This window comes from Ochotona curzoniae, unplaced genomic scaffold, assembly GCF_017591425.1.
Source record: "Ochotona curzoniae isolate NIBS_2020 unplaced genomic scaffold, NIBS_Ocur_1.0 contig_2754, whole genome shotgun sequence".
NCBI lineage: Eukaryota > Metazoa > Chordata > Mammalia > Lagomorpha > Ochotonidae > Ochotona > Ochotona curzoniae.
The window spans coordinates 4,276,476-4,303,678 of NW_024465582.1; the positions used below are offsets into that span (position 1 = coordinate 4,276,476).

Sequence of the window (27,203 nt, forward strand, 5' to 3'; positions counted from 1 at the left end):
ACAGCTCCTAGGGGTTGTTGCCGATTCTGCTGGGTTCTCCTGCTTTTCCCTGTTATGGTCACTGCTTGCTCCATGGAATGTTCTGTGAAATTCTTAGTGGTGTGCTGCTGGAGAAGGCAGCATCTGAATTGCAGTCCTGGAGCCAGACCCTGCAGAGGTGACCATTGGAACTGACCTCACTTCAGGTGGTCAGCTCCCTCTGTGCCTGGCCAGCCTTCTGCCCCCTACCAGGACCTGATCTTTGTGCTCCAGACTTGAAGAACCTTCCGGCTCAATGTGCTGAAAACCATCCTTGGAGCACAAATGTATTTAAAGAAAAATAGATATCACATTCCATGAATTGCCAGCAAGTCTGGATTCCTGGGATTGCTGCCTAACTTGGCCAGGCAGGGTTTGCTTTGATACTGATATAAATGCTTGTACATGTTGGTTTTTGTTATTGGTCATGGCTCATAATTCACTCCCCGGTACAGGCTGTGGCGGCTCAGTAGGAGCTTGTAAGAACATTGCTCATTCCAGAGTGGCCGCTGTGTTCCCGGGAAGCAGGGCCCATGCACCTGCACAGACAGGCCATCTGGGTGTCCCTCTTAGGTCCTCTAGCAGTCGTGCTGGTACAGGGAAGTCTCTGTGGCAACCCAGAAGGACAGGATTCTGGAAGCTTCCAGATAGTTTTTACATTTCATGATCGAATGAAGAGATTCTTGCCTGTCGAGTTGACATTTGTGTTGTTTCGTGATGTGTTTAAGCAATGCATTACATGATAGGCTCATAGACTGTTCAAGACTGTCAGGAAGTGATCTGCTTTGCAGCCCACTCGGTGGGCGGGTCTGCCATTCTGGCCAGGCTGCTTTGCAGAATCCTGTCAACCTGGTGACTTGCACAGGCACTTGCTTCCCATGTTCTGTAGGCTAGCAAGTCTGGAGCCACAGCCTGGCTTGGGTTCCCAGCCAGAGCCTTGTCCCTGGGTTCTCACGTGGCAGCAAGGGTAAGCGGCTCTCAAGGCCTCTCTTTAAAGACTGGTTTATTTATTAAAAAAAAAAAAAGGCATAGTTATAGAGAGCTTAAGGGAGAAAGATCTTCCATCTTATCCACAAGGCCTCCATTCAGGACCTAATCCCCCTGAGGCCCTGCTTCCCAGCATCAGTGCTTTTTGACTTACGGCTTTGATCACCTTCAAGGGACAGAACACTCCGTCCACTGCAGATGGTACCGCTTTGTCCCCAGACAAGTCTGAGCTGGGCTTCTCTCGCCTTTGTGAGGCTGATCTGGGCAGCCAGTCACCCTCTATGCCACTGCTGCGAGGGGTTTTTAGCTGGGATTCCACCTCGCTCCCTAGGACAATATTCTTAATTCACATTGTCTTAAACCATCCCGGAGTGATTGAAAATGCCGTCCACACCATTCCCATGCAGAAACAACAGTGCTGAGAAAGAGCAGACGCCATCCCTTCTCTCAGCACCATCTCCCTGCCCTGCGGCTGATGTTATCACTGTGCTTTCTGGAAGTGGATTTTCAAGTTTATTCTTTGGTTCTGAACTTGAAAGTATGCATCTTGTGAATAATGGGATATTTCTTCCCCCGTCTGAGCACGGGAAGTTATTTTCTCCCGATGATGATGGGGAGGAGGCTCGTCATTTGTGTCCCAAGAGCCCTGTCATCCCTGATCCCTGGTGCAGCTCCCGACTGGAGGACATCGGGTGCCCCCAGCCCCACCACCTGCTGGCAGTGCCTGGGCTCTCCCCTCTGACATACTTCCCTCTTCATTTCTAGACTGGCCTTATTATCGCCTGCTATCACGGTTTTGTGGACACCGTGGTGGCTTTAGCCGAATGTCCTCATGTTGACGTCAACTGGCAGGACAGCGAGGGGAACACGGCCCTGATCACGGCAGCCCAGGCAGGTAAGAACTTCATCTCCCCCCCCCCAGGCTGCTGCAGTGTGGGCTCCTGGGCGAGAGCCATGCTCAGGACATGGTGTTGTGAGGGATGGAAATGGACAGGAACCACACTCAGGGTGGGTGTTTGGTGCTGCGGTTGAGACACTCTGTGGGACACCTGGGTCCCCTATCAGAGAGCACAAGTTCGAGTTCTGGCTCTGATCCACCTCTCAGCTAATGCAGACTTGAGGAGACAACAGGTGTTGGCTCAAGTACTTAGGTCTCTGTCCCGTGTGTGGGAGAGCTGGATTTAGCTTCCTGGGTTTGGCCTGGCTGAAGCTGGTTGTTAGCAGGCGTTTGGGGAGTGAACCAGCAGATAGAAGCATCTCTCTCTATTTCCCTCTCTTCCTGTCACATAATAGAAAGCGATGACTCTGTGCCAGCATTCAGGGCACAGTCAGGGCGGAGGGTGTGAGTGGGGCAGTGATGCTGTGAACGAAAACTGCAACAGAAGCCCAGCTCTCCATGACAGGATGGTACAATACTAGGGAGCCCCTAGTTTTTAAAGGCTTCTTGGGGGTGGGCGTTATTGTGCCATAAATAATAGTGTAATGACTGTTAACATAGTGTTTCCATGGCAGTAGGAATTATCAAGGATCTGGAGAGGGTTTGAAGTGTACCAGAAGACTGTACAGGTAATGTGTGGGTACTCAGCCATTTTCTGTAGGACACTTGAGCACCTGCAGATTTTGGCATCCTTGGGAGTTCCTGGGACCTACTCTTGGATCCCGAGTGTGCCTGCTTCATCAGTCAGGTTCTTGGTTATAAGCCAAGCCCTGCCTCTGGCAGAGCCAGGAGGAGGAGACGATTATATTGGGGGACTGTTGAGAAGAGGGGGATGGATCATATGGTTGGCAGAAGTCATGAGAGTCAGCCTCTGGGCCAGGAAGTTGCAGGAAATGCCCAGCCATGCTCTGTGTTGATTCTGGTCAGGGGGTGCAGCAAGACGCCCTTCACATCTTGTTCTGGTGTCAGTGCCAACTTGGAAGGTCCAGTCAGGGCAGACTGGGGAGGCTGCAACAAATAGGGTCTGGTTATTCATCCCCCTGGGGTGGTCAATGGTGTGTGCACCTGCTGTTCAGGAGGTTGTGCAAGGTGGCAGTGGCACCTGCAGGTACTCAGCTCACTGGGCTTCCAAGTCTGGAGCCCGGAGTCATGTGGAAGCCAGGCCAGCATGCAACTGCCCGAGTGGCTGGAGTGGAGGCATTTGAGAGGCAGTGGCTGTCTGGGTTTGGCATTCAGTGCCTCCTGGGGACTGAGTCCTGTCCCAGGAGCTGGCTTACTGGAGTGCGAGGCAGCTCCACCCTGGGGTAATTCACCATGTCCTGGGACAGAGCCCAGCTCAGTCGGAAGGAGCACAGGCAGGGAAAGGGTGTGCGGTTAAGCATGAGTCTGGGATGTTATGTACCAGAGAGGGGCTCTTTGGGCTGAGGCAGGGGATATCCAAGACCCAGGTCCACAACCACTCTGCCTGTTGCATGACTTAATTCTGAAGTTTCCCTAGTAATTGCCACTGTTTACTTGAGCTCACATCAGCAAAGTCCCAGGGAGCCCTTCCAGGGTGGGAGCAGCCATGGTCTCCGGGGTGGGTGTTTTCAGGGATGGTGGAGGATGGAGGGCTCCAGGATGGTGTGTGCTGAAGAGAGCTCAGTGGTTCCTGGAGGGTGGAGGGCTGAGCGGAGGGGAAGGGCTGTGGGGAGGACTGGAAGCCTGGACAGCTGTTGAGGGGAGGTGACCCTGACTTTAAAGGATGTGGAGTGAGGACTGGAGGCAGAATGGGAGGAGCGAAGTTCTGTGTTGGCGGTCGCCCCTTCCTGCAGTGGCCTGTGTGAATGCCTTCCTGCATGGCTGCCCTCAGCCTGCTGCTGGCTCCAGGTCCCTGCACCCCCAGTGCAGGCCTGCCCGTTCCCATATCGGGCCTTGCTGCCTCTGAGCTGTTCAGCATGGCAGGGAAACCATGTGCCTGGATTGCTTTCAAAACTTCCAGGTTCTGAAGGGAGGGGCGTGGTGACCTTAGAGCTGTATTCTGGACTGGCTCAACTGTTAGCTGAAACCCAGACTGGAGCCAGAGCCCCAGGGGACCCCCCACTGGAGGGCTGAGGCCATAGGGATTTTCTTTCCCGCAGTGGCTGGGGACCCCAGACATGAGAGTCCTGCAGAACTACGACCCCATGTGAGAAGCAGACAGAGGGACACACTGGTACCCCATGATGAGAGGGAGATGAGAGGAAAGGGGTCCTTCCAAGACCTGCAGGTGCTGCCTTTGGACTCAGCCAGGGGATATCCATGACCTGGGTCCATCACTGCCTTGCCTATTGCATGACTTAATTCTGAAGTTTCACTAGTGATTGCTGTTGCTTACTAAAAATCTGAGACGGAAATATGGCAAGGGAAGCAGGTAGGAAGACACACACTGGGATCATTCTGGAGAGTTCCAGGCGCTCCCTCTGGGTTCCCCACCCCCACCTTCCTGAGTGTCCCACCCAGCACCACCGCCCTCCTCCCCTCTGCTCCCCTCCCCTGCCCTGAGGCAGGATTATTTATGCTTCTGCTCACTGCAGTGGTCTCTCAGCATGGTCCTTGGACTTGAAGGAGATGCTGACTAAAATGTTTGTTTAAAGAAGGTTTTGTGTAGAGTAGATGAACCACAGTTTACTTGAGTGCGCTTCAGTTGTCAGGCAGTTGTTGAGTTAACCAGCTGTGAACAAGGCTGTGGTGAATTCATTGGTGCTGGGGGTGCTTTGCTGTGGAGTCGGCATCAGGCAGGGTCCTGGGAGGAAGAGGGTGGAGCAGCAGGTGCGCTAAGGAGCATATGCAGAGAGATGTCAAGAAGGGGATGGGGACAAAGTTGGGGGACAGCACTTAAAGGATTAAGGGGAGAGACCTGGAGAGTGGCCCTGCTGGTGGGAAGTGGGCTGGGGGCAGGGCTAAATAGCCCTCTCTTCCATCCCATCCCCTGTTAAGCCAAAGCAGGAGATTGTGGGGCAGGAAGCTGAGGGGGCAGCTGGTAGAGGGCAGCCTTGCCAGACAGAAGTAGGGCAGAATGACGCGCACAGGCAATGGGTAGGGTGGACTTGTCTACAAGTCCAAGCGTGTTGCACATTCACATAACTGCCACAGGCACTTTGCAGAGAGCCCTGGCAAGTTCTGCTGCCCACTCAGACCCCAGAGTGTTCTTGCCCATCCTGGCTAGGAGCTGTGTTCTCAGTCCAAGGCTACTCAAAGTGGCCGTTTCCTGTTTTCAGTTGTGTCTTTCTGTCACCCCGTTGTGCCTGTCTCTGCTCTGGTGCTTCTGTCTTCACCAGCCTTGCCCACATGGCAAACCTGCAGGTGACAGTTGGGGAGTGGCCAGCTTCTCACACCTGCTGTGACCCCTAGACCGCTCCAAGCATCACAGCCTTGTGTCGCAGCACCGGGGAGCTTCAGGGAACGGGGGCACATCCATGCCCATGTCCCTTTTTGTAAGACAGGCGAACACTCCCAAAACTGCCTCTGCAAGCTTCGCTGACATCTCACCAGTCAGTTGTGTCACAAGATTATACCCAAACAAGTCTCTGGAGAGAGTGGCAGGTGGCTGTGACTGGTGTGGTCCAGTTGATGTATTCCACATTTCCCCGATGCAGAGTTGTTCAGCACATCTGTTAAGCAACGGCAGTTTGTGTTATTTGATGTGGCAGCAGGGCTGCTTGTCTGGGATCGGGGTTCTGGCTTTCCATGTGAGGTAGTGTGTGAGTAGTTAGGATGTAAACGCCTTGCTCTGGCTGCTGCAGAACCTCTAAGTAGTCAAACCTCCTTAGCTGCTTAATACATCAGAAAAATACAGCCGCATCTATGTTAGGCCTTCAAAACAGAGAGAATGAATGAAAACAAATCCTCATGTAATCCTCAAATCCCATTTAACCAACAATTCCACGCCGTCCACACCTTCCCTTAAACATAATAAAAACAAGCAAAATAACCAAATCAGTGACAACTAAGTCCTGGGGATCGTGTTTTCTGCCCACTCTCTCAGTTTTATTTTCCTGCTGACTGGTGGTGGGTATGTGGTGGGGTGACATGAAGCTGAAGGCTCTCGGAGTGACAGAGCCTGTTTGGGGCACCAGTAACCCTTGATGAAGGCAGAGTGACAGAAACAGATCTCCTATCTGCTGGTTTGTTCTCCTGGAACCAGGGCCTGCAACCGGGAACTCCCACCTGGGTTTCTGGCTTGGGAGCAGTGGACCATATATGTGGGCTGTCTTCCCCCATTTCCCCAGCTATATTATTAGTAGGGGGCTAGATCAGAAGTGGGGCACCTGGGACTCAAGTCAGCATTCTGTATGAGGTGTGCATTGCAGTAGTGGTTTAACCCACTGTGCCACAATGCCACTCCCCTCCTTGAATTTCTCTTGAAAATTTCAAAGCACAAACATGTGACCCCTTGGGGCATTCATCCCCGGTGCCTGCTGCCCAGGGCAGCGGGACAGCGACACCTCACAGGTGTGGGCTCAGGCTGTCTGTGCGAGGTGTGATCCTGACCTTGACTGTGGTGGTCTCGTTTCAGAGAATTTTTGTTTGCTTTCAGTTTTATTCATGTTTTTGAAAGGCAGAATGAGAGAGAGAATAGAAATGAATGAAAATCTTCCCTCTGATAGTTCACTCCTTAAATGACTGCAGTGGCCAGGTTTGTGCCAGGCCAAAGCCAGGAGTTTCCTTGGGGTCTCCCACATGGGCACAAGGGCCCAAGGACTTGGGTCTTCCTCAGAGGAGAATTTAAGCTGTTGCCAGATGCAGCCTCCTTAGTCATTCCAGGATCCCTGGCCTGCTCACCTGCCTCAGTGGAGGGCGAGCCAGCGGGCTTTGCTGGCACCTGAAGACCCCAGTGTGGATTGTGAGGATTGAGGATGTGCAGAAGGCACCAGCCTGACGGCCCCCCGGCTTCCAGGGGTAGCCAGCCAAAGGATGGACCTTGGCATCACTGGCTTAGCCTGGGGACCCCCATGGGATGAACACATCCAGCCTGAGCCCAGCTGGGCATGTCACGTGACCACTGTGAGGGAGGAGGGCTTTGGCTGTGTTACTGGAAAAAACAAATAAGAAATGAAGATCACTCGGGAAGAAGGAAGCAGGACCTGTTGTTGGCCCCAGAACCTTTGCGTAACCATGTAACCATGCGTAACCATGTAACCATGGCTGCATCTGGGAACGGTTCAGGCTTTGCCTCTGTGCATCGTCCTAAACCAGCCCCTTCAACATGGGGACCCAGAGCAGCCTCAGCAGATGACAGAAGGAGACAGTGGGTTTTCCTGGAGCCGAGGTCTCTGTAGGAGCTTCCATGGGTGCCTGTGTCCCTGGGGTGTCCGTGTTTCTCTGGCTGAAGGAACGTGAAAGAGGACCCGGGACGTGGCCGGAAGCTGTCTCCTGGTCTCTGCTCCTTGGCCTCCGTTTGGATCTACTGCTGTTGACCAGCAGCTTGGGGCTCGCGACATCCTTGGCATGACAGTGTTGGCGCTGGCGCTGCTGCTGGCGGGCACGGCCCCTCTGTCAGTTCTGGCGGTTAGCTCAAGCTTCCCAGTCTCCGAGAGAGCAGACCACAGCCTGGCGAGGCGGGGTGGGGTCTGCGCCATCTGAAGCAGCAGAAGGCTGGGAAGTGCCAGGCTCTGCCTCACCATGACTGTGACTTTGGCTGCCAGTGGCACTGCTGGCAGACTGAATATCTGGAGCTTAAGGACCTCCAGAAGGGGGTGGTTACCAGAAAATGAACCACCAGAGCTGATATGGGGATCGAGTTTCCCTGGCATTGCTGTGAAGCGTGGCACTTCTTTGTTCTGTGTCAGACGCTGCTCTCACGCACGCACGTTGTGTCCAGAGGGGCGAGGACCCCAGATGTGCCTGCCGCTCCTGGTGAGATGCCCCTCCTTGCTGTCTTGGCCGGTTGGGATCGGTCGGGCTCTGCTTGGAGACGCACGAGCTGTTTCTGCTATCCCTGTGTAGGAGCCCTTCCAGCAGTGTTAGCCCGGACACAGGGGATGGTCTCAAGGTGAGCCGAAACTCAGCTTGGGAAAGCTGCAAGACTTGGGTTTAGACTTTCCTCAGGCCTTTTCTAGGACCCAGCCCCGGTCTATGATACCCGCAGGAAGGGGACAGTTTTGAAGGAGCTCTCTGCTGCTGCATGCCCCCAGGCTTTTCAGATTCCTGTCTGTGGGCAGTGACTGAGCTGCGACGGGGAAGAACTGTGAGATGGCATCTTAAGGCGGGGAAGGTGAGATGCAAGCCACAGAGGGCTTCTGGCCTTGTCTCCCAGGGAGCCCCGCTTTCTGTGCAGACCCTACCCTCTTGGATCTTCAGTTGGTCAAAACCGTGTGCTTCTGCTCCCCTCTGGTGTTGGCTCAGTCATGCTTTGCTTGAACTGTTTTCATTTTATTTCTTGACTTTCTTTGAGGTGGCTTGTTCTAAGCTTGAGCACACCGAGCTGTAGATGTGGGGGCTAGCCATAAGGAAGAGTGAATCCATAGCTCGTGTTTGATTTTTCAAAAGACTTATTGATTGATTTATTTGGAAGTGGAGCAGCAGTGACTCACACCTCCACACACTCTCTCACTTGCTCTGATGAGGGATTTCTCATCCCTGTTTTATTCTCCAAATGGTCACAGTGGCCAGGGCTGGGGCAGGCTGAAGCCAGGAGCCTGGCACTTGATTCAGATTTCTCATGTGGGTGGCAGGGACCCAGAGGCTTGGGTCATCTCCTGCTAATTCCTCAGCTGCATCAGCAGGGAACTGGACCGGAAGTAGAACACTTAGGACTTAAATTTTGAACTTCAATATGGGATGCTAGTGTCACAAGTGGCTTAGCCAGCTGTGTCACAATGCTGGCTCCGTGTATTTGTTTTTTTGAAGTGTGTTAATCCATGATCCGAGCAGCTTTTCCAGGAGTCAGTTCTTAATGGCTTGGTTAGAACCATGTCTCCTTACCGTGTGCTGTTTACAGCCCAAAACATTGCTTTTCTACATTAAAAGGAAAAGGAAAGAAAAAAGCCATGGCCAGAACCCAGAATCGTTTTACAAAATCTTCGTTTTGTATAACTTATTTTATTATGACTACTGTGATTTTAGTCTCAGAAGGATGGCGGTGTGGTTTCTGCTGCAGTGTTTGCTGTTGCTGCTTGGGGTCTGCTGTTAAAATCAGAACTGAGAACGGAGTGTCTGCTTTCCCTTCCCTCTTGCTGCCGGGCTGGTTAGCTGAGCTATTCTGACGGCCACAGCAACACCAGCACCTGCTAGCTGGTGCGGTACCCGCAGTTTGTCTGCCCTGCTGTCAGGCACCCACCGCTCCACCCCTGGGGAAGAGACTCGCCCTCCCTGGCCCGCCCCTCCTGCACCTGCCTGCTCCTCACCACTGGTGCTGCTCCCAGCCCAGCACGAGCGTTTCCAAGGTCGACAGCTCCCTCTACTGGCTTTGTAGGGATACGCGCATTTTGGGAACCTGGACACAATTCTGTAACTGTTGATTACTGGTTTCCTTTTCCTGCAGGCACATTTTACTTGTTCCCTGGCCCCCTCCCCCGTGTTGGCAAGGTTCTTAGCCCATAGTTAACGCCCACAAAGATGTTTAATGAATCCATCATAAATAATGATCATGCCCATTTAATCTTAGGTGGGGTGGACTGTGGCTTGGTTAGAAGCATCGAATCTATCTAGCTTGTCCCTAAGCAAGGGCGTCTGTGTGGTGAGGGGCCGCCTCCCACCTTGTGGGCAAAGCCCCCTGAGGCTGGAGCAGTGTCTCCTCGGGCCACTGAAAGTGAAAGCCTGCAGTCTGGATGGGGTTAGTTTCTCTGAACTCAGCAGAATGTTCTGGTCTGTGTTCAGACCAGATCTGTGTTTCAGTTTCTCCTCGTCTGTTCCAGGTGTTCGGGATACCCTGGCCACTGAGAACATCCTCTGACAGCTACTGTGCCCACACTCTCCCACATTTCTCTCAGCAAATTGCAAATGACAGTTCTCCTCTCCCGGCCCTGGCTGGCTAGGAGTGACAAGTACTGCAGAGGCACGCTCCGGCATGGAGTGGTTCTGTAGCCCTGGGTCCCTCCCAGCTTTGCCCAGGCCCCTCACACAGCAATGGCAGCTTGAGGCCGTGAGGTGTGGATGGGGCAGGCAGGCCTGCATGCCCCTGGGAGTCTTGTAGCTGGGGTTGGTGGAGGGCTCCCAGCTCAGTCTTGTGAGGCAATGATGGGCAGGAGCAGTCATGTAGCAAATAGCCTGCTTCTTCGAAGAGAGCGCATTCTCGTTTTGTTGCTTGTTTGTTCTCAGCCTGGCAGGTGGAGAGACACTGCTCTCCAGATGAATTGGGGAGGGACAGTAGTCTTTCCCGAGCTGGGAGGCACTGGGCGTGCTTGGGAAGACTGGAGTCATCCAGGAGCAAGGAGGACCCAACACCGGTGCTGTTAGACACCACAGGGGCTGAGGGCTAGGGCTCCACAGGAAGCTGTGCCAGATTGGGGGCCCAGGAACCCTCTGGGTGCACAGGCTGAGTGTGGGAGTCCCAGAGCTGGCCTCACCTCCTCTCCATGTGTCATGTAGGGCAGCCTCTGCGAAGCCTTGGCCTGGAAATCCTGTGGGATTTGCCTGTGGGAAATCCTGTGGGATTTGCCTGGAAGGAAGGGAAGGTGCTACCAGAACAGGAGAGAACAGTACAGGTGTACTGGGGCCGGGTCACCTGCAGGCTTGCAGGAGAACCTGTGCAGAGTAGGGTCATGGAGGAAGTGACACTGACTGGGCCATTGGCATGGGCTGCAGCCTGGATATTCAGTACCTGACCCAGGTCACTGGAGCCTGGGTACCCAGTGTTGGCCTGGGCTCACATCCCTGAGATTATGTCAGCAGCACCAGGAAGGAGAAAGGTCTGGGGAGGAGGGGGCTCAAAGGGAGAGTGGGGTAGACTGTCTTACCCTGGTGTGGTTGGTCCTCGAGCTGGCAAGTCTGAGTCTTATGTCAGGGGTCTACATTCAGGCTGAGGCTGCCCCTCCAGTGTGCCCTTGGCTATATCTGGATGCATATTTGATTGTTACATGTAGGCAGGAGTTGGAGTCCATGGGTGAGACTGGGGATGCTGCGTGCATTGTGCTTCAGGCTACCCCATAACAGGGTTATGGGAAGTGGAGTGGAGATGGGGAAGGTGAACCCTGGCTCCCACCGGGCCCTCCCTGTGCACTGTGGATGAGCAGCTACAGAAGAGCCTGGGGCCACATCTGTCCTGGGAGGGGCCGGGAGGCACCCGCACTCTCAGCTGAGTCTTGTTACCTTCTCTGGCTTACGGCTGAGCCGCTGCCTGTTGTAAGAGCCTGTGTGGGAGACAGGTCCACTGCCGGGTGGAAGTAGAGCTGTGAGCGGGGATGGGTCGCATCCTGGTGCTGTGCTGAGGTGGCGCACTCTGGCATGGTTCAGCAGCTCCTGACGGCTGGCATCTGTTTGCACCATGGCTCCAGTGCTGGTCTTGCTGGGTGCACCCTGCACACCCAGAGCCCTGGCTTCCTGAGCCTGTTTTGGCCATGTGCTAGGACAGCACCTGCTGAAGGCTTCAGACCTGGGGCCAGGCTGTGTCTTGTGCCTCACCTGCTTCCTAGGCTCTGGGAGAGTTGACTGTTGGGGTTTGACACCCCCACACGTGTACACACTCCTCACACTTAGCCCCTCCCTCTCAGCGTGTGGGCACGAGCACCTCCCGTGGGCTGTGAGCGCCTCCACACATGCGCCTCGCCTGTCTCTTCACAGGACACGCCACCATCACCAGCTACCTGCTCAACTACTTCCCGGGCCTCGACCTGGAGAGGAGGAACGTGTTCGGCTTCACGGCCCTGATGAAGGCCGCCATGCAGGGCCGTGTCGAGTGCATCCGTGCCCTGATGCTTGCAGGTATGTGCCTGACCAGCCTGGGACGTGGACCCGCTCACAGCCTCTGCCCTGAGAGGACCCACGACCCCAGGAGTCTCCACAAAGGACAGTGTCTTTGTGGAAGACTGGGTTTTTGTCATCTGACTTTTGCTCCTTTTTTTTTTTTTTCTTTTTTAAAATATTAGAGACAGAGAAAGAGAGAGGAAAGGTCTTCGATCTGCCGAATCACTCCTAAATGCTCTCAAAGGCTAAAGCTGAGCTGACCCTAAGCCAGGGGCAGGAGATTCTTTTGGGTCTTGTATATGGGCGCGGGACCCAGGGACTTGGGACCATTCTCTGCCATTTTTCCGGGCCACAAGCAGGGAGCTGGAGCAGAAGTGGAGCAGCTGGGATAGGAACCAGTACCTGTATAGCACGCTGGTACCACATTCTGGTACCACACACAGAAGATTAGCTCACTTTGCCACTGCTCTGGCCCAGTCATCTGAGTTGTTAAAGCAAACCCCTCCAGGGTTGCAGAGGGTGGGCTAGGACACCCTTCCTTTCTGCCCAGCTCTGAAAGGGGGCAATATCAGCTTTCACTCCTTACCCTCCTCCCTGCCCACCCAGCATGTATGTTCTGATCTTGAATGCCCCATTGAAGGTGGGCACCGGGTGGCAGAGGTGGCCAGGTACCCTAGCTCCCTGCTTGCCGGTGGGTGGCATTGTGTGCTGATGTGGGGAGCCATCATGGCATGGGAAGTTGTCGTGTGGACGCTTTGGGTCTGCAGGCCACCTTCCCTTTGCCACTTCCGCCATCACTGATTTTCATGGGAAAGAAAAGGTAGAGAAGCCTTTTCCTCCTGGGGTTTCTCCCTCCAAGCTCACTCTGTCCTGCCTGAAGGGGAAAGGTGATGTGTTCTGAGCAATGCTTCGTTGCCTCCTGCTGTGGTTCTGCTCAGAGCAGCGGGTCCTCGTCCCCCTGCCGTCTGCTCTGAAAGGCACAGTGTGTGCTGGAATGGCCTCTCTGGGGCTGGTGGACAAGACCAGACATGCTTGCTGAGATGCTGCAGCATTGCCTGGATATGCTCATTTCCTCCTGTTCCCTGAAGGCGCTCACAGCCTGAGCAGTGTGTTCATGTTTTCACGAGGGAGTTGACCTGAGCTGGTCATCTGGTGATCACTTTGGTTTTTTGGATGTTTATTTTGTTTTTGTTTTTTTTTTAAGATCTGCCTACCGATTTTGAGAATTAGAGGGACACAACACACACAATTATCTCCTATCTACTGGTTTATTCCCCACATGGAAGCAACAGCCAGCGTTGGGGCAGCGTAGCTGCATCAGAAGTGACAACCAGGGCATGAACTAGCAGCTATAGGATGCTTTACCTGTTAAGCTGCTCCCCTGGCCTCCTGTGAGCTCTTTGAAAGCAGAAGACGCTGCCCTGCCAGACTCCTGCTGTTAACTCTGCCTCTGAAGATTGAGTGCTTTTCTCCACCCAAGTGAAGTTTCTAAGCTGGGATTTCACCACGACTAGAGGAACTATGCCTGTTTTGAAATGACAGATTATCATTGTTTAGGCTTTTGGATGATTCATAACATATGGGCCCATGCTAGCTCTTATCTGCCTTGTCAGTTGAACAAGAGTCATATTAGAATTTTTAGAACTTTGGCTTTTAACACAGATTATAGCTGGGTTCTCAGCAGCTGTTGCTCCTTCCCTTCCTTCCTCTCTTCCTGGCTCCGTCCGTCTGTGTGTCCCTCCCTCCCTCCCTCCCTCCTTCCTCCATCAGTCCCTCCCTCCCTCCCTCCTCCCTCCCTCCCTTCCTCCTCCCTCCCTCCCTCCTCCCTCCCTCCTTCCTCCATCAGTCCCTCCCTCCCTCCCCCCTCCCTCCCTCCTCCTCTCCTCCTTACCCTCCCTCCCTCTCTCGTTTTCTTCTGGATTTTTGGATTTTGGCTTTCTAAGGAGTAATGCTAGCAGGGTACAGGACTTCGTTGATGTAGTGGAATAGTAACACTCCTAACAGAGTGACAGGTCTGTTAGAATAAGTGGCTCTGAGAAGCCGCCAGAGGCTGTGATTTTTATTTTATGTAGACATGTATATTTTTTGCTGGTGGAGGGCGGCAGATACCACACCTGGTTGAGAGCATTTATTTTTATACCTGAAGTGTGGTGACATCACAGCAGCGGCGGGCAGGCATAGGGAATCTGACAGAAGCCTGGAACTTTCCGCGATAGGCAGGAGCGGAGCAGCCGGGAAGTCGGGAAGGGATGAGTGGGCCCTCCTCCCCTGCTGTCACGGGTTCTGCTGCCAGTCAGATGATGGATGGCACCACGGGGCTTGCTGTCTGTCTGGAAGAAAACAAGAGCTTACTGTCAACTGGGAATTTCTCAGGCTGGGATCACTACAGGTTTTTAGAGACAGGACTGAAACAAGTTGCCCTATCACCCCAAAGGCAAACTCAAAGGTGAAGGCTTGGAGTAGTGGTCTTTCTGGAATGTGATCCCAGGAAGCAGAGGGAGACAGAAGGGAGTGATGTTGGAAATGGGTGACAGCTAGTGAGTGGTGCTCATGAGTTGGCTCCCTACACATTTGGGCAGCTGGAGCTCAGCTCCCCGTGTTCCCCGAAAGGTGATCTAACATCTCAGCAGTGCCTTGCCCAGGGCCGAGACAGCTGGTATGAGAAAGGAGTTGGTTTCAGCCCCTGCCACTCTGCAGCAGAGGAGGTGGCCTGGAGCCTGGCACCTCTACCCTGGCCCATGCCACTGCTGGCACTGGACATAATGGGGCTGGGGGCTGGTGGAGCAAGAGGAAAGGGGACCCCTTTCCCACCTGCGCCCACCTCCTACTGCTCCCCCTGGTCTGGCTTGATTCCCAAGAATGAGGGACAGGGACTAGGTTTTTCCCCTCTTGCACCTGTTTGGAATGCCTACTGTTGTCATGGAGGTCCTACTTAGAGAAAGTAGGCTCTGTTTTTCTCCCCTTTCTGCTGGTTCCAAAGTTGGCATTCGCTGGACAGGGCTGGCCTGAGACCCCACAAACACATCTCAGACACCAGTTCTTTCCTCCTGTCCATCAGTTGCCTTTGCTTGTTGGCTGGTCACTTCCTGGTTCTAGCACAGTCCCCATACTTGTGGATCTAAGATTCACTGGGCGCATCAGCCCCTTTGGTCAAGGGGCAGCAGCATATTACGGTCACTGGGCCACCCTGACTGTAAGGAGGGCTGGGCAGTGGGGACTAGGGCTGCAACGCTTGGGTTGGCTCCATCATTCCTACCGACAGTGCTGTTTGACAATGACTGGAGATGTTTTTAGTTGTTATACCTGATGGGGTGCCGCTAGCATCCAATGTGCACAGGCTGAGGGTGCTGTTAAAATCTGCAGTGCACAGGCTGGCTTCCCCTGAAAATAGTTGGCTGGTTGCTCAGTATCAAGAGAACTGATATTGTAAGCACTGGTTGCATTGCCCAGAGCTGTTTGTTGTTGCCTTGAATAAAATAGAGAATGTTGCAACTCACGGCATTGGATGCAGCAGCAGGTGCATGTTCGGGCAGCCGATGATGTGGCATGGGATGGGAGTGGGGTGCAGAGGACTGCTGGGGAAGAGATCTACGCAGTGGCATCCCAGAATTTCTCTGGATCCTCTGGAAGGTATTCCTGTAAGATGCGAGTCACTACTGCTTGTCTTTCCTGACCTAGTTCCTTTGTTCTGGCATTTAATATCACCATTACCAGCAGTTTGTTTGGGAACAAATCCCTAATTCATCGCAGGACTGAGATTGCAGGGCTGTCCTGCGAGCTGATTGCTTTTGTTTTGAGAGTGTTAGTATTTTCTGAAAAGATTGGAAATCAAGGAGAAGAACACTAAACTTTGGACAGCTGTTCTTTTGGTTTTCCATTAGCACTTGAAAAATGTCTCCTTCAAGCAGTGTTCATTAAGATTTTAATTTTGTAGTTTGTTCCTTTTCAGAGTGACATGCAATTAATTAAGGCTTAATGTGTCATCTATTTTTTGCAATGACATTTTTACTGCCCCCTTTTCATTTTAGTCAGTTTATAAATTGTGCTCTGGCTAATGAGCTCCATCCTGATTTCTACTTCCAAATAATTATCACTCTTCCAGTGTGGCTGTTCTTGAATGTGTCACAGGTGAGTTCAGGTGGACCACGTCCACCTCGACCAGCGGCCACCTTGGACTGGCAGCCAGGGGAGTGGCCAAGCCCCTGCTTCTCTGCGCTCAGCACTGTTGGTCAGACACTGTGTACCAGGCACCTGGCTCTGTGTGGGATTTAAGTAAAGCTGCCACTGCTGGGCCTGGTCCCCGGGGAGCTCGCAGACTAGATAATTGTCCTGGTTCTCCTGGTCACTTTGCCAGCAGACATGTGACTAATGACACTTGCATCCTGTCTGCTTTCTGACTGTATTTGGGGCTGAGATTGGACTCAGAGGAACTGAACAGCAGTTGCATATTCATTTCTGGAGTGTCAAGTTGAAGTTCATGCAGATTTCACTAGATTGAGCTGAAACTTTGCAATAGGTAAGTGGGAAAGTGAGTGGTATGTGAGGATTTGAGGACGTGGCTGGGGGCGGGGGCGCGGGAGAAGGGGCAGTGTCCATGCAGGTTCTGCAGAGAAATAGAAGCTGCAGGACACGTGTGCATAGAGATTCTTTGTAGGGAACGGATTCATATGGCTGTGGTGATTGTAGGGTGGGCTCACAGGCAGGACTTCCAGCTGATTCTGGACAGTCCCATCCTGTAAGATGCAACCGAGTCCCCATTTGTTGGGGTAAGTCAAGGGGGTGCTGTGACTTGGCCAAACTGGTGCAGAAAACTCACTGTTCCCTTGCCGTGCCATGGGCAGGATGGGTTTTGGGCTGAAGTCAGGAGGCCCAAGTCAGAGACCTTCTCTCACTGCTCTGTTCCCAGCTCTGTGAGCCTACAAGGGTCCCTCTGACTGCCTTGCCTTTGGTCAGGAGCCTGGGTTAAATGGGAGGGAGCAAGACATAGCCTTGCCTGGGGAAGCCAGCCAACCAGCCAGCCAGCTGGGAGGTGAGTGGTGAAGGCAGCCCACTCCTCCAGGCAGGGCCTCTGCAGCCCTCCAAGTGAGATGGCATTGGGTGGACCCTGGCTGCTGGCAGGTGACTGGCCTGGTAGGATTTTCAGAACACTGGTTGTAGCGTGCACAGGTTGGGGAGGTGGTTGTGCATTCCCCTCTTTTGTCCTTTGATCTGTGACTGCATTTCTTGGAAAAAAAAAATTGGATGACTCAGGTGCTCAATTCAGGTTTAGTTTTACGTAGGAAGGAGGCAGTGGAAGGGAGCCCTTGCAAGGAGGTCATGTGATGACAGTAACCGTGGCAGGTGGAGGTCAGATGCAGGTGAAGGCTGATCCTGCATGAGCCCAGAGCAAAGCTTGTACTGGGGAAGCGCTTTTGTTGCCCACACCCACTCTTGTTTGTGTTTTGCGTGTTTCAGGGGCAGATGTGCAGGCGCGGGATCCCCGCCGCAGAATGTCGCCCCAGGAGTGGGCTGCTTACACCGGCCGGACAGAGGCGGTGCGGCTTATGCACAGGCTGCTGGAGCGCCCCTGCCCGGAGCAGTATGGGGAATCCTACAGGCCTGAGCTGCCTCAGCCGCCCGTGGGCGCTGCCAAGCTCCCAGGCTCCAGGGGTTGCCTGCAGAGACTTGCAGAGTTCCTGCGATCCTCGCTCATCTCTCGCTCTGCCCGGGGCCTGGAGGACGGAGGGGTCCTCGACCACATGGTGAGGATGACTACAAGCCTCTACAGCCCTGCTGTGGCCATCGTCTGTCAGACTGTGTGCCCCGAGGACCCTCCATGTGTGGGGAAACGGCGCCTGGCAGTGCAGGAAATTCTGGCGGCGCGGGAGGCCCAGGGCACACCTGACCTGGAGAAGGGCGCGGAACAGCAACCCCGGACCTTGCAGGAAGGGTCTCCACAAGTCAGCCCACCTGCTCCGCCTCTGCCAGGGCCGCGGGGCTCCGGCCCTGTCCCGCGCAGGGCCAGTCTCCTGCAGCTCTTGCGGCGCAGCAGCGTGCGCCCCGGTGTGGTGGTGCCCAGGGTTCGCGTCAGCAAGGCGCCTGCGCCCACCTTCCAGCCCGAGCGGGCGGCCCGTAAGAGCAGCACCAAGGACAGTGCCCATCTGCAGATCCCCAAGTGGAGGTACAAGGAGGCCAAGGAGGAGAGGAAGAGGGCGGAGGAGGCGGAGAAGAAGCGCCAGGCTGAGGCCCAGGAGAGGCGGGCGCCACGGTGGAAGAAAAGGACGTGACTGGGCCCGCGGTGCACGCCTGCTGGAGGGATGCACCTGTGCCCGCCCTGGGGCGCCTCCGCGAGGACTGCCCGCTTCCCGGGACCCACGAAACCATCCATGTTGTCTGTTCTGTTGAATATGCTCAGAGCCGGTTCCCCCAGCAACCAGGACACCTCATGGGCACTCTGCCTAAAAGTCTCCTGTTGGAAAACCCCATGTAAGGATTTTTAAAGAGCAGTTTATCACACTGCGGATTTTTTTTTTTTTGGCAGAAGTTTTGTGTTTTTTAATCAGCATCAAATTGGAAGCATTTTACAGATGGGCTGTTTGTATTTAGGCCGTTATTACTACCTTTGTGAAAAGAACATGGCTTGAGACACTGTGAACTTGAGGCTCTGTTGATCCTCCTCCTCTTTGGCTCATGGGCAGCTTGCAGGAGAGCAGGTTTCTGCATGAGGCATTAACTTTTGTCACAAAAGGATTGGGTGAGAGACAAGGGCATCAGATTTCATTGTATCCTAATTTTAATACTCTCTTACCCACAAAGTAACAGTAATTACCAAATCGTTACCAAAACAAACATGTAGATCCACATCACATATTTATTGCTAGAACTCGGTGCACTTTAAGTAAGGGATTTTGGCTTCACTGAATGCAAAATCCGCAACATTTAAAAAAAAAGATGTGCGAGGTAAAAATCATTTTTTTCATTGATAATGACTAGAAGTGCAAAGGTGTGTGAAATGGAGGCGAGGTGCTGTGGGGAAGGTAGCTGGGAGACTGGTCAGACGGGACGAGGGGTGGAAGGACAGGTCTCCCCAGTGTCCTGTGGGTCGCGAGTCTGCAGGCTGCCTCGGTGGGCGAGGCTTTGGCTTTGGTGATTGCTCCTGTCTTCGGCTTATCTGCAAGCCAGTGCTACGGCTTCTTGGGTGTGGCTGGCTGTGATTTTTCTAGACCCTTGGCTCTCAGTGGGAATTTTCTGCCCACGCTTTGCTTTCCAAAGCGCTGAGAATGTCTAATGAATTCCTGGCCATCTGGATTTTCAGTTATCTGCCAATACGCACTTTATTGGAATGTTTAGATGAAGGACTTGGACACCGTGGATGTAAAATATGGCAGGCTGACAGCGTTCCACTGTAGCCCTGGATGTGTTGTGACGTGCACCTGTCTGTCTCATGATGTGGGCAAGGGCAGTGCTGGCTTGTCCTTATGTCTTCTGCCCAGCAGCATCCAGCCCTGAGCAGTCGGGGATTTCGCACCAGCCCCTCTCCAGACTCAGTCTTCTGGGTGCCAGGCTGTCCCCTGGCGGTGGGGAGGGTGGTGTGATGAAGACACGAGGTGAAAGGTCAGATTCCAGACAGCTCCTCCTCCTCCTCGTGTCACAGAGGTCTAGATGTGCCCACCTCGAGAACCACTGGCAGGAGATGGCTCACCCTCAAGGATTGGCAGATGGGATTTGACACCCCCTTGGAAGGGGCCAAGGGCTGTGACTGTCCCCAGTCATCTTTGGAGTCTTTGTCTTCCTGCAGTGTGTACCCAATCCACAGTGATTCCCCAGGCCGCCCCGGGTCCCATGCTTGCCTCTATGGATTGAGGCCCTGGCCAGGCAATGCTGATAGTCTGATATCTATGGTTCTTCGTGCTGGCTGCCTTTGATAGTGGTGAGAGCCCCTATCATGGTGAGCACAGTCCAGCCGGTCTGGCCTGGGGGCAGCTGGACCCCCAGGGTTTCTCTTAGGTCCTTCCACCTCCTTAGACCAGTCCACCACAGCTTGCATTGGGAATTGTGGCTTTTCCACATCAGGTAGGGAAAAGGCCTCGTTGGCCTTCTGGTGGCCTTTCCAGGATACCCATCTTCGGCCCCCACTAAGAGCTTCCTGTTGTGGGGGCAGCCAGTGTTGGGTCTTCTGCTTTGGCTGGTTCAGCATCTGGATGTTAGCAAGTGCCAGACTTCCCAACCTGTTTTTCGACCGTGGGTCTTTGGGTGCTCTGAAGCCTTCCACTTCTACCGGAACCTCAGGCACCCACTGTCTGCTGCTTGGAACTGTTCATTTCCCAGCATGGACTCTGTATTCACAGACCCTCACTGGTATGGCAACAAAGGAGTGTTCTAGCTGGGTCTTCCTCCTGAGGGTTCCAGCTCAGACCTGCGATGCTGGCATGGGTATGACCAGTGAGTGACATGTCCAGTGTCTGCTGAAACACCTGTGTATATAGACGAATTTGCAAGAAGTCTGCAGAGTGAGTAGTCATGGGTCAGGCCAGTGATTTCCTAGCTATCACGATGGTAGACTTGCTACTCTGCCTGCTTGGTGGAAGCTGTTATGATCTGGCTGACATTGGGCAATGTGAAGGAGATTGACAGGTGCCAGGGTAAGCTTCCTGTGGCCCTGGAAGGGAAAATAGAATGTGAAATCTTGATGTGACCCAAGTGCAGGAAGGGTCCTTCCAGCTGGAAGAGGAACTTTTCTCTGTTCCTCTCTGCAGATGGCTGCACTTGTCACAATCTACAGATCTGTGCGTTCTCATTGCTTTGCACCGTCACATACACTCACCGTCGAGTGGCCCTCCCTGTGTCGTTAGAGGAAGCGGACTGGAGGAAGTGATCACCCCCTCAAGTTGGCCTTCCGGAGTCCTTTTTCTGTGTCACCAGGTTGTGACTTCTAAGTTCCTGAGAGTGAGTGGATGGCAGACTTTTTTTTGATATGGTTCCCCAACCCTATGTTCCTTTTTCCTGAAGCTCCTGACCTGCGACAGCTCATCCCGGCCAGATGGCTGGGGGTGCTGTGGGGGTCTGCTTCCTCACGTGCTGCTCATTAACTGTAAATAGTGATTTTCAAGTTGACAGGTACTTCTCAGGGATTTATACATATGTGTAGTTAGGGGAAGAGGTGAGGTGTAGCTTAGTGCTCATTAGTGTTGTGCAGTAGGATGAAGCTGGACAGAATGGCAATGGCCAAGACAGCGCCACTGCTGCTGACGAGACTCCTGCTCAGGCCTGGGTGTCCTGGGCTGCTGGAGGTGGGACTCCGGCCGAGGGGGCTTGGGGGACTGTGCCGATGTCTCAGGGCTTCAGCTCCTCTGGTGGGTGTGTACTTTGTCTGCTCAACAACAGACTCCGCCTCCGTGGGAGTGGCCAGCAGCTGGGTAATGCAGGTGGCTGCTCATTTCTTCAGACAGTGGTGCTGTGACTCCTGGCTTGATGTTGGGCTACGGGGGACACACAGGACTTTTTGGCTGGCTTCTGTGAACAGCACTTGACCATCGGCCCAGCGCCAGGCCCACCGGGCAGGTGGGGTGAGGCAGCAAGCAGTGCTTGGAGTGACCCAGGATGCAGAGGTCATGCACACGAATGTACTTTGAAAGCACAGCACATGGCATTAGCCCCTTTTTCTCCTGCAGCTCTCAACACCTCAGACTTCAGTGACAGCCTCATTGCTTGTGCCACTTCAGCTTGGGGCACTCCTTGCTCCTGTGGAATGAGATGGAGGGAAGTGCTGGTGCTGGCTGTCGGTGTGACTTGTGCATGTAGAAGGCTCACCTCCACCATCTCTTCCCAGTCTGGAATACAGGTGTAGCTGTGTAGATGTGATAAAGCTCATGAGAGGAACAGATTCCAGGCCTAGAGCAGCCCGTGGACAGCTGGGAGCCAGTTGGGCACCCTGTAATTGTGGAGGAATGCATGACAAAGGAAATGAGCCTGCGCACAGTGAGTATGCCTTGCAGCCAGCTGGCCATGCTGCCCGAGAGACGAGCCTGGCTCCTCCTTATTGACCTTGACCCCCGTGTGTGTTCTGTACAGAGAGATGAGACTTCACCCGTCTCTTCCAGATACGCCTGCAGATCCGTGCCTGTTCGTGTTCTCTGACATCAGGGTCTGGCTTGCCGAGATCTGGGCTGTTCCTTCCAGCTCATTCTCTCCTGACAAAGAGCTCCTGGATTTTTTTTTCTTTCAGCATCTTGGAGACTCCAGCATGTTTCCCACCTGTTCACTCTGCGCCTGGCCTCTCCTGTGGGTCCCTGCTTGGATTCTGCCCTGGAGGTGGCTGCTGCCATTTTGGAAGCCCTCTGGGGCCACATCCCTGCTGCTTGACATTGGCGTCCACCCCAGCTGAGTTAGCCACTTTTAGTTGGGCAGCTCCACCCCTGCCAGGGGCCAGGCTGGAAGTCACAAGGGTGCCTGATAGAAACAGCACATTCACATTGGTGACAACTTGGGACCAGGTAAATGATGCTCTCCCTAGAAGTGATGCTAATCTCCAAGAACTTAGAGCTACAGCCATTCTAAACCTGAAGTGGGCTTCTCAAGCTGGCGCCACTTCCCTGTGCTTCTGGAACTTGTCTTATGCACCTTTATAACTCACCGGTTGGCAGCTCAGGTCTGCTCATCAGTTCACCTGTTTCTTCATCAGCATTTTAAAGAAGCAGCTAAGAAAACTCCTCTGGAGGGGATGTGCTTATTTATTTATTTTTTTTAACTGAAATAAGCAAGAGGGAAAATCAACAGTACCCGAACGGATCCGATTAATCTCCAAGTGACTCAGCGGAGCGCCATTGCTGCAAGCACAGTTTTCTTGCTCAGACCAGCCTGAAATCAGACTCTCATAAAAGACACAGGGCCTGCTTTGTTCTGACAGCCCTCAGCAGCGGGCTACACTGACGTGGGTGGTGTTCGGTAAGGTGAGAGGGTTGCTCACTGGCTGGGGACCCCCGCCTTGTGCTCACAGGCCTGCCCTGGCTTTGCTGTGCCCCCCAGGGAATGCCAGGTGTGTATGCCAGGTGAGCTGTTTCAATGATGTGTATCCACTAGGATGCACAGTCTGAGGCTCGCAGGAGAGGAGTATGGCTACAGCTGATACAACCCAAGCCCCCTTATTCAACAGTAGTAACCAGCCAGATATGGGCCATGGATCTACCTGGGACCTGCATCGGCTGGCTGGAGGGACCCAAGACCCAAGGGGGATGTCCTCCGAGAGCTCCTACACCAGACGTCTCGTCCACCTGGTAGTCAACCTCAAGCTCTGAAAAAGCTCTGACATCTCTCCAGTCTGCCCAAGCATCGTGCCGTGACATCCGTCAGTTAGGTGGAAGAGAAGCCGGCCATTGCAAGTAGCATGGTAGCCTGTGGTCACCGACTGGTTTGTCATCTTGATGAGATGCTCATGGAGGCTCTAGACCTGTACAGCTAAGTGTGCTTGCTGGCAGTCATAAACGGGTACCTCGGACCCAGGCATGTGCCTGCGGCCCCATGAGTCCCAGGGGCATCCTAATTTGAATATTGTGAGCACAGAAAAGCCATCTTCCTGGAATTCCTGTTGTTGCACTGGGTGTGCGAGGACCTGGGTGTTCAGCGGTGGTTACTCTGACGGTTGAAGATGGAGGGGACATGTCCAGTGGCTGGGCTTCAAGTCATGTCGTCTGTGTTCTGAATGTAATGCTGGTTTTCTCTCTTGAGTAACAATATGATTGGATGAATTCCAGAGAGTTTTATTTTGTGGTGAGAATTTTGTTATAGTTTATAAAAGGTATTTTCCTATTTAGACCTCAGGGCTATTTTTGGATCTACGATGAAATTTGACCCCAACAGCTTCAATTCTTCACATTTTGAAAGGGCAATCACTTTTCTGTGAAACTCGATGTCATGTTTTTCTGAAGAAAAAAAAAATGTGTTTTGCCTTTTTAACTTTGGACAAGATCTGTGTTTAGTATTTTAAGAATATGTGAAAGAAATGCCACTATGATGTGAAAAATTGGGGGAAATTATGGTGAAAGAATGAAAATCATTTTGAAAATAAACATTCTTATGATGCGACGGTGTGACAATGGAGTAAACTTACGCATGTATAAATTAGGCAATGATGTGATGAAATATGCCAGTGATTTTCCTGTCATTGGTCTTAATGGACACAAAGGGTCGCTTTTATTTCAACCCCAACTTTCACTGTGGTTTTCAAAGGAAGATCGTGAAGTTTGAGAGCTCCAGGTGAGTACTTCGTCCACCCCACCCCTCTTGGAAGTGGCCTGGGCAGGTGGGACCTTGCCAGGTATTGCTATGTGTGATGAAACCAGTGCGTAGTCTGTTTTTTGTGTGTCCTTCCACCTCGTCCGCAGCATATTGTGGTCCTTCAGTTTCTTAAAGTACATCTTGGGGGACTCCTAAGGGGATTTTGAAGTTATTTTCTTTTGGCAGTTAGAAATACGTTGAACAAATATCGGAGGAAATAAGATTGCAAACACTACAAAAGGGGTCTGAGATGACCTTTCCCCTGTACCGTTGTCTGGACGTCTATTCTAGCTTTTCACCACTGTAACAAAATACCCAATGCAGGTGAGTTAGGAAGAATTTGTTCATGGAGCTTGTGGGTTTGGAGCCCAACAATGTGATGCAGGCTCTGGTGCGGGGGGTTAGGGGAGCTCGAGCTCAGGAGTGTGGAGTAAGGCTTGCCTGGTGAGCCGGAGATCCCAGAGAGGGGGTAGGCCCCTTTTCGTCAGAAGGGCGAGCCCAGATGATTCCAGGCGCCCGCTGGATGTCACCACCTCCTAGGTGTTACACACTGAGGACCATGCTCTCCACTATTGTGGGTGCTTGGGGACACCTGGACCCCATGCAACCTGCAGTGACACCCTCTGTAACCACGTTTCAGTGGGTACAGGCAAGAGCCTGCGGTACAGTTTGCCCCAATGTCGTGGTGGAATGGGGCACGTGCTTAGGCCTCTTGGACAGCTGGTTAGTGTCTCTTTGTAGGTGGCTCCCATGGTGCAGTTTCCTGTCTCCTCCGAGATGGACTGTTAAATGGACAGGCAAAGATCTCTGTGTCTAGCTGTCTGTATACACAAATGAACTTTTTACATTTATTTATCTGAAACTTAGAATCCTGGGATTGCAGGGGTAGGGAGAGATCTTTCCTCTGCTGATTCATTCCCCAAATGGCCGCAACAGCTGTTGCTGGGCAGGCTGAAGGCAGAGCCTAGAGCCAGGGGCTTCTTCTGGATCTCCTTGGAAGTGGCAGGGACCCAGCACTTGGGTATCTTCTGCTGCTGCTTCCCCAAGCAGATTAGCAGGGAGCTGGATTGGAAGTGGAGCAGCTGAGTTTCAAACTGGTTTCCTTATAGGATCCCAGAGTTACGGGTGAAGGCTTTACATGTTGTAGTGCCATACTGGTCTGAATGTTCTCGAAGCTGAGCGTATTGGTGGGGTTTATGAGTTGTAGTGGTGGCCCTGTGTGACTCGGCTGTCAGCAGGGGTCAGGAGAGGCTATTGCTGCCAGCAGGACCACTTGCCACTTACAGCTTCCGAATTTGTCTGGCCAATTTGGTTTTACTTTTCATTTCCCCCTAATATTGATGAGATTAACGACCTTTTCATGTTTTTTCCTCAACCATTTTAATTTGTTTTGTGAATGTCTTATTTGTGTCTTATTTATTTTTTATTCTAATTTTGTTTTGCTGATGTGGAGGAGTTCGCTGTACATTTTGGATCATAGTTCTATGCATCTTGCATATGTTTTCTCTCATTTATAATCTACTCCTAAGACATTTGTATAAATGATTTATATGGTCAAACTTTGTCTTACGGTGTTTGAATTTCTGCCTTAATTCCAGATGGATTTTTTAGCCTTCTAATAATTTGTAGGTCCTCTGTTTTTTCTTTTTAGCTAAAAACATTTGCATTTAGACAAAATGATTTGAGCGATTTTGATTAGATTAAAATCACTAGCTACTGCTTGTTTCAGAAGTTCTGTTGAAAACTTAGGAAACTTGTAATCATAAGTTGACATGATTATTAAAGATAGACCTAACCAAGTAGGAAAGTTTTATTTTTTTTTCGAAGATTTATTTATTTGAAAGGCAGTTACATATAGACAGGTCTTCATCTCCTGCTTCAGTGCCCAGAAGGCCACAAGTCAGGAGCTTCTTCCAGGCCTCTCTTGTGGGTGCAGGAGCTCACAGGCTTGGGCCATCTTTCATTGGTTTCTTAAGCTTACTAGCAAGTAGCTGGATCAGGAGTAGGGCAGCTGAGACTCGAACTGGTGCCTATATCCGATGCTGGTGTTATAGGCTGCAACTTAATGTACTGCCCTACAGTGTTGGTCCTGGAATAAAATTTTAGATAAGAATTTGTTCTAGAATGGAGTTGCTATCAGAAGTTATCTGTACTCATTTGAGAAACTGAATGATTGTGTGTGTTGGGGTGGGGCATGGAGATACTGTAATCAGGAGGTGTACATGCAGTGGTGACCCTCCAGTGATAAGACTCTGGGAACTGGGCCACTAGGCATGGAGCAGGTGGTGGGGGTGAAGGCCAAGCTCATCTCTTTCTTCCTCAGTGTGGCTGACACAGAGAAGCATGCGGATTCTTCTATGAAAGGCAGGGGTGTGATGGGCTGGGCATGAGGCTGGTACCTCTTCTGGTGGCCTGTGGAGCAGTGTCCATCCATGAGGGACAGTAGGGTGGTGATGAGCACTGCCCCAGGGTTTGTATGTGGTCCCCATTGTCCCCTGTTTCTCAAGGTCCTTTGGTCATTGGCTTGTGGTAGGGCAGGTCACACCTGCACCCCAAGAAGAGGCAGACATGAAGAGGGGCCCTAAATCTCTCTGCTCTAGGATCTGGGACAACCTTGAGGTCCAAGTCAGGGACAGCCAGTCCCTGCCATGTCTGGCTGTGCTGGGCTGTAGCAAAGCGATCACTTCCTCCCCACACCTCTGGGATGTGCAGATGAGGCTGCGATGGCGACTCGGAGCCAGCTCTGCGGGCTTGGTCGAGGAGGCAGCAGTATGGAGAACACGTGGCTGGCTCTTCTCCCAGAGAAGCATATGGGAGGAAGCTGCTGGGCTCATTTAATAAAGCTGCGTGACAAGATGTGTGCCCTCAGCTGCCTGGGCAAAGATCTGTGGCAGCGGACAGGTGGACCCAGTCCTGGTTGCAACCTGCCTGTGCCCCAGATGATGTCAGGGGGTCTGAACGCTGTGCACTCCGCCTGATACCAGTCCCTAACACGTTTCTGCTGGGGGCCACTTTGGGCACAGAATCTCTGTCCACGGCCTTACCTGGCGACTCTGGGCACAGAATCCCTGCCCATGGCCTTGCCTGGTGGCTCAGGGGTTCTGCCCCTCCTGGCTGCTTCTGTGCCTTCCAGGCAGCCAGCCAG

The 27,203-nt window shown here is 52.8% G+C and overlaps 1 protein-coding gene across 2 annotated transcripts in view; it reads left to right on the forward strand.

The window, feature by feature from the left end:
- ANKRD33B (ankyrin repeat domain 33B) overlaps positions 1–19,467 on the forward strand; it is a 55,923-nt gene extending 36,456 nt beyond the window's left edge. For both annotated transcript variants that reach the window (XM_040977645.1, XM_040977646.1), the window contains exons 2-4: positions 1,771–1,900; positions 11,684–11,824; positions 17,261–19,467. In XM_040977645.1, the coding sequence (XP_040833579.1) occupies positions 1,771–1,900; positions 11,684–11,824; positions 17,261–18,072 (1,083 nt within the window). In that variant the 3' untranslated portion in view covers positions 18,073–19,467. The remainder of the gene's footprint in view (positions 1–1,770; positions 1,901–11,683; positions 11,825–17,260) is intronic.
- The last annotated feature ends 7,736 nt before the right edge of the window (positions 19,468–27,203 follow it).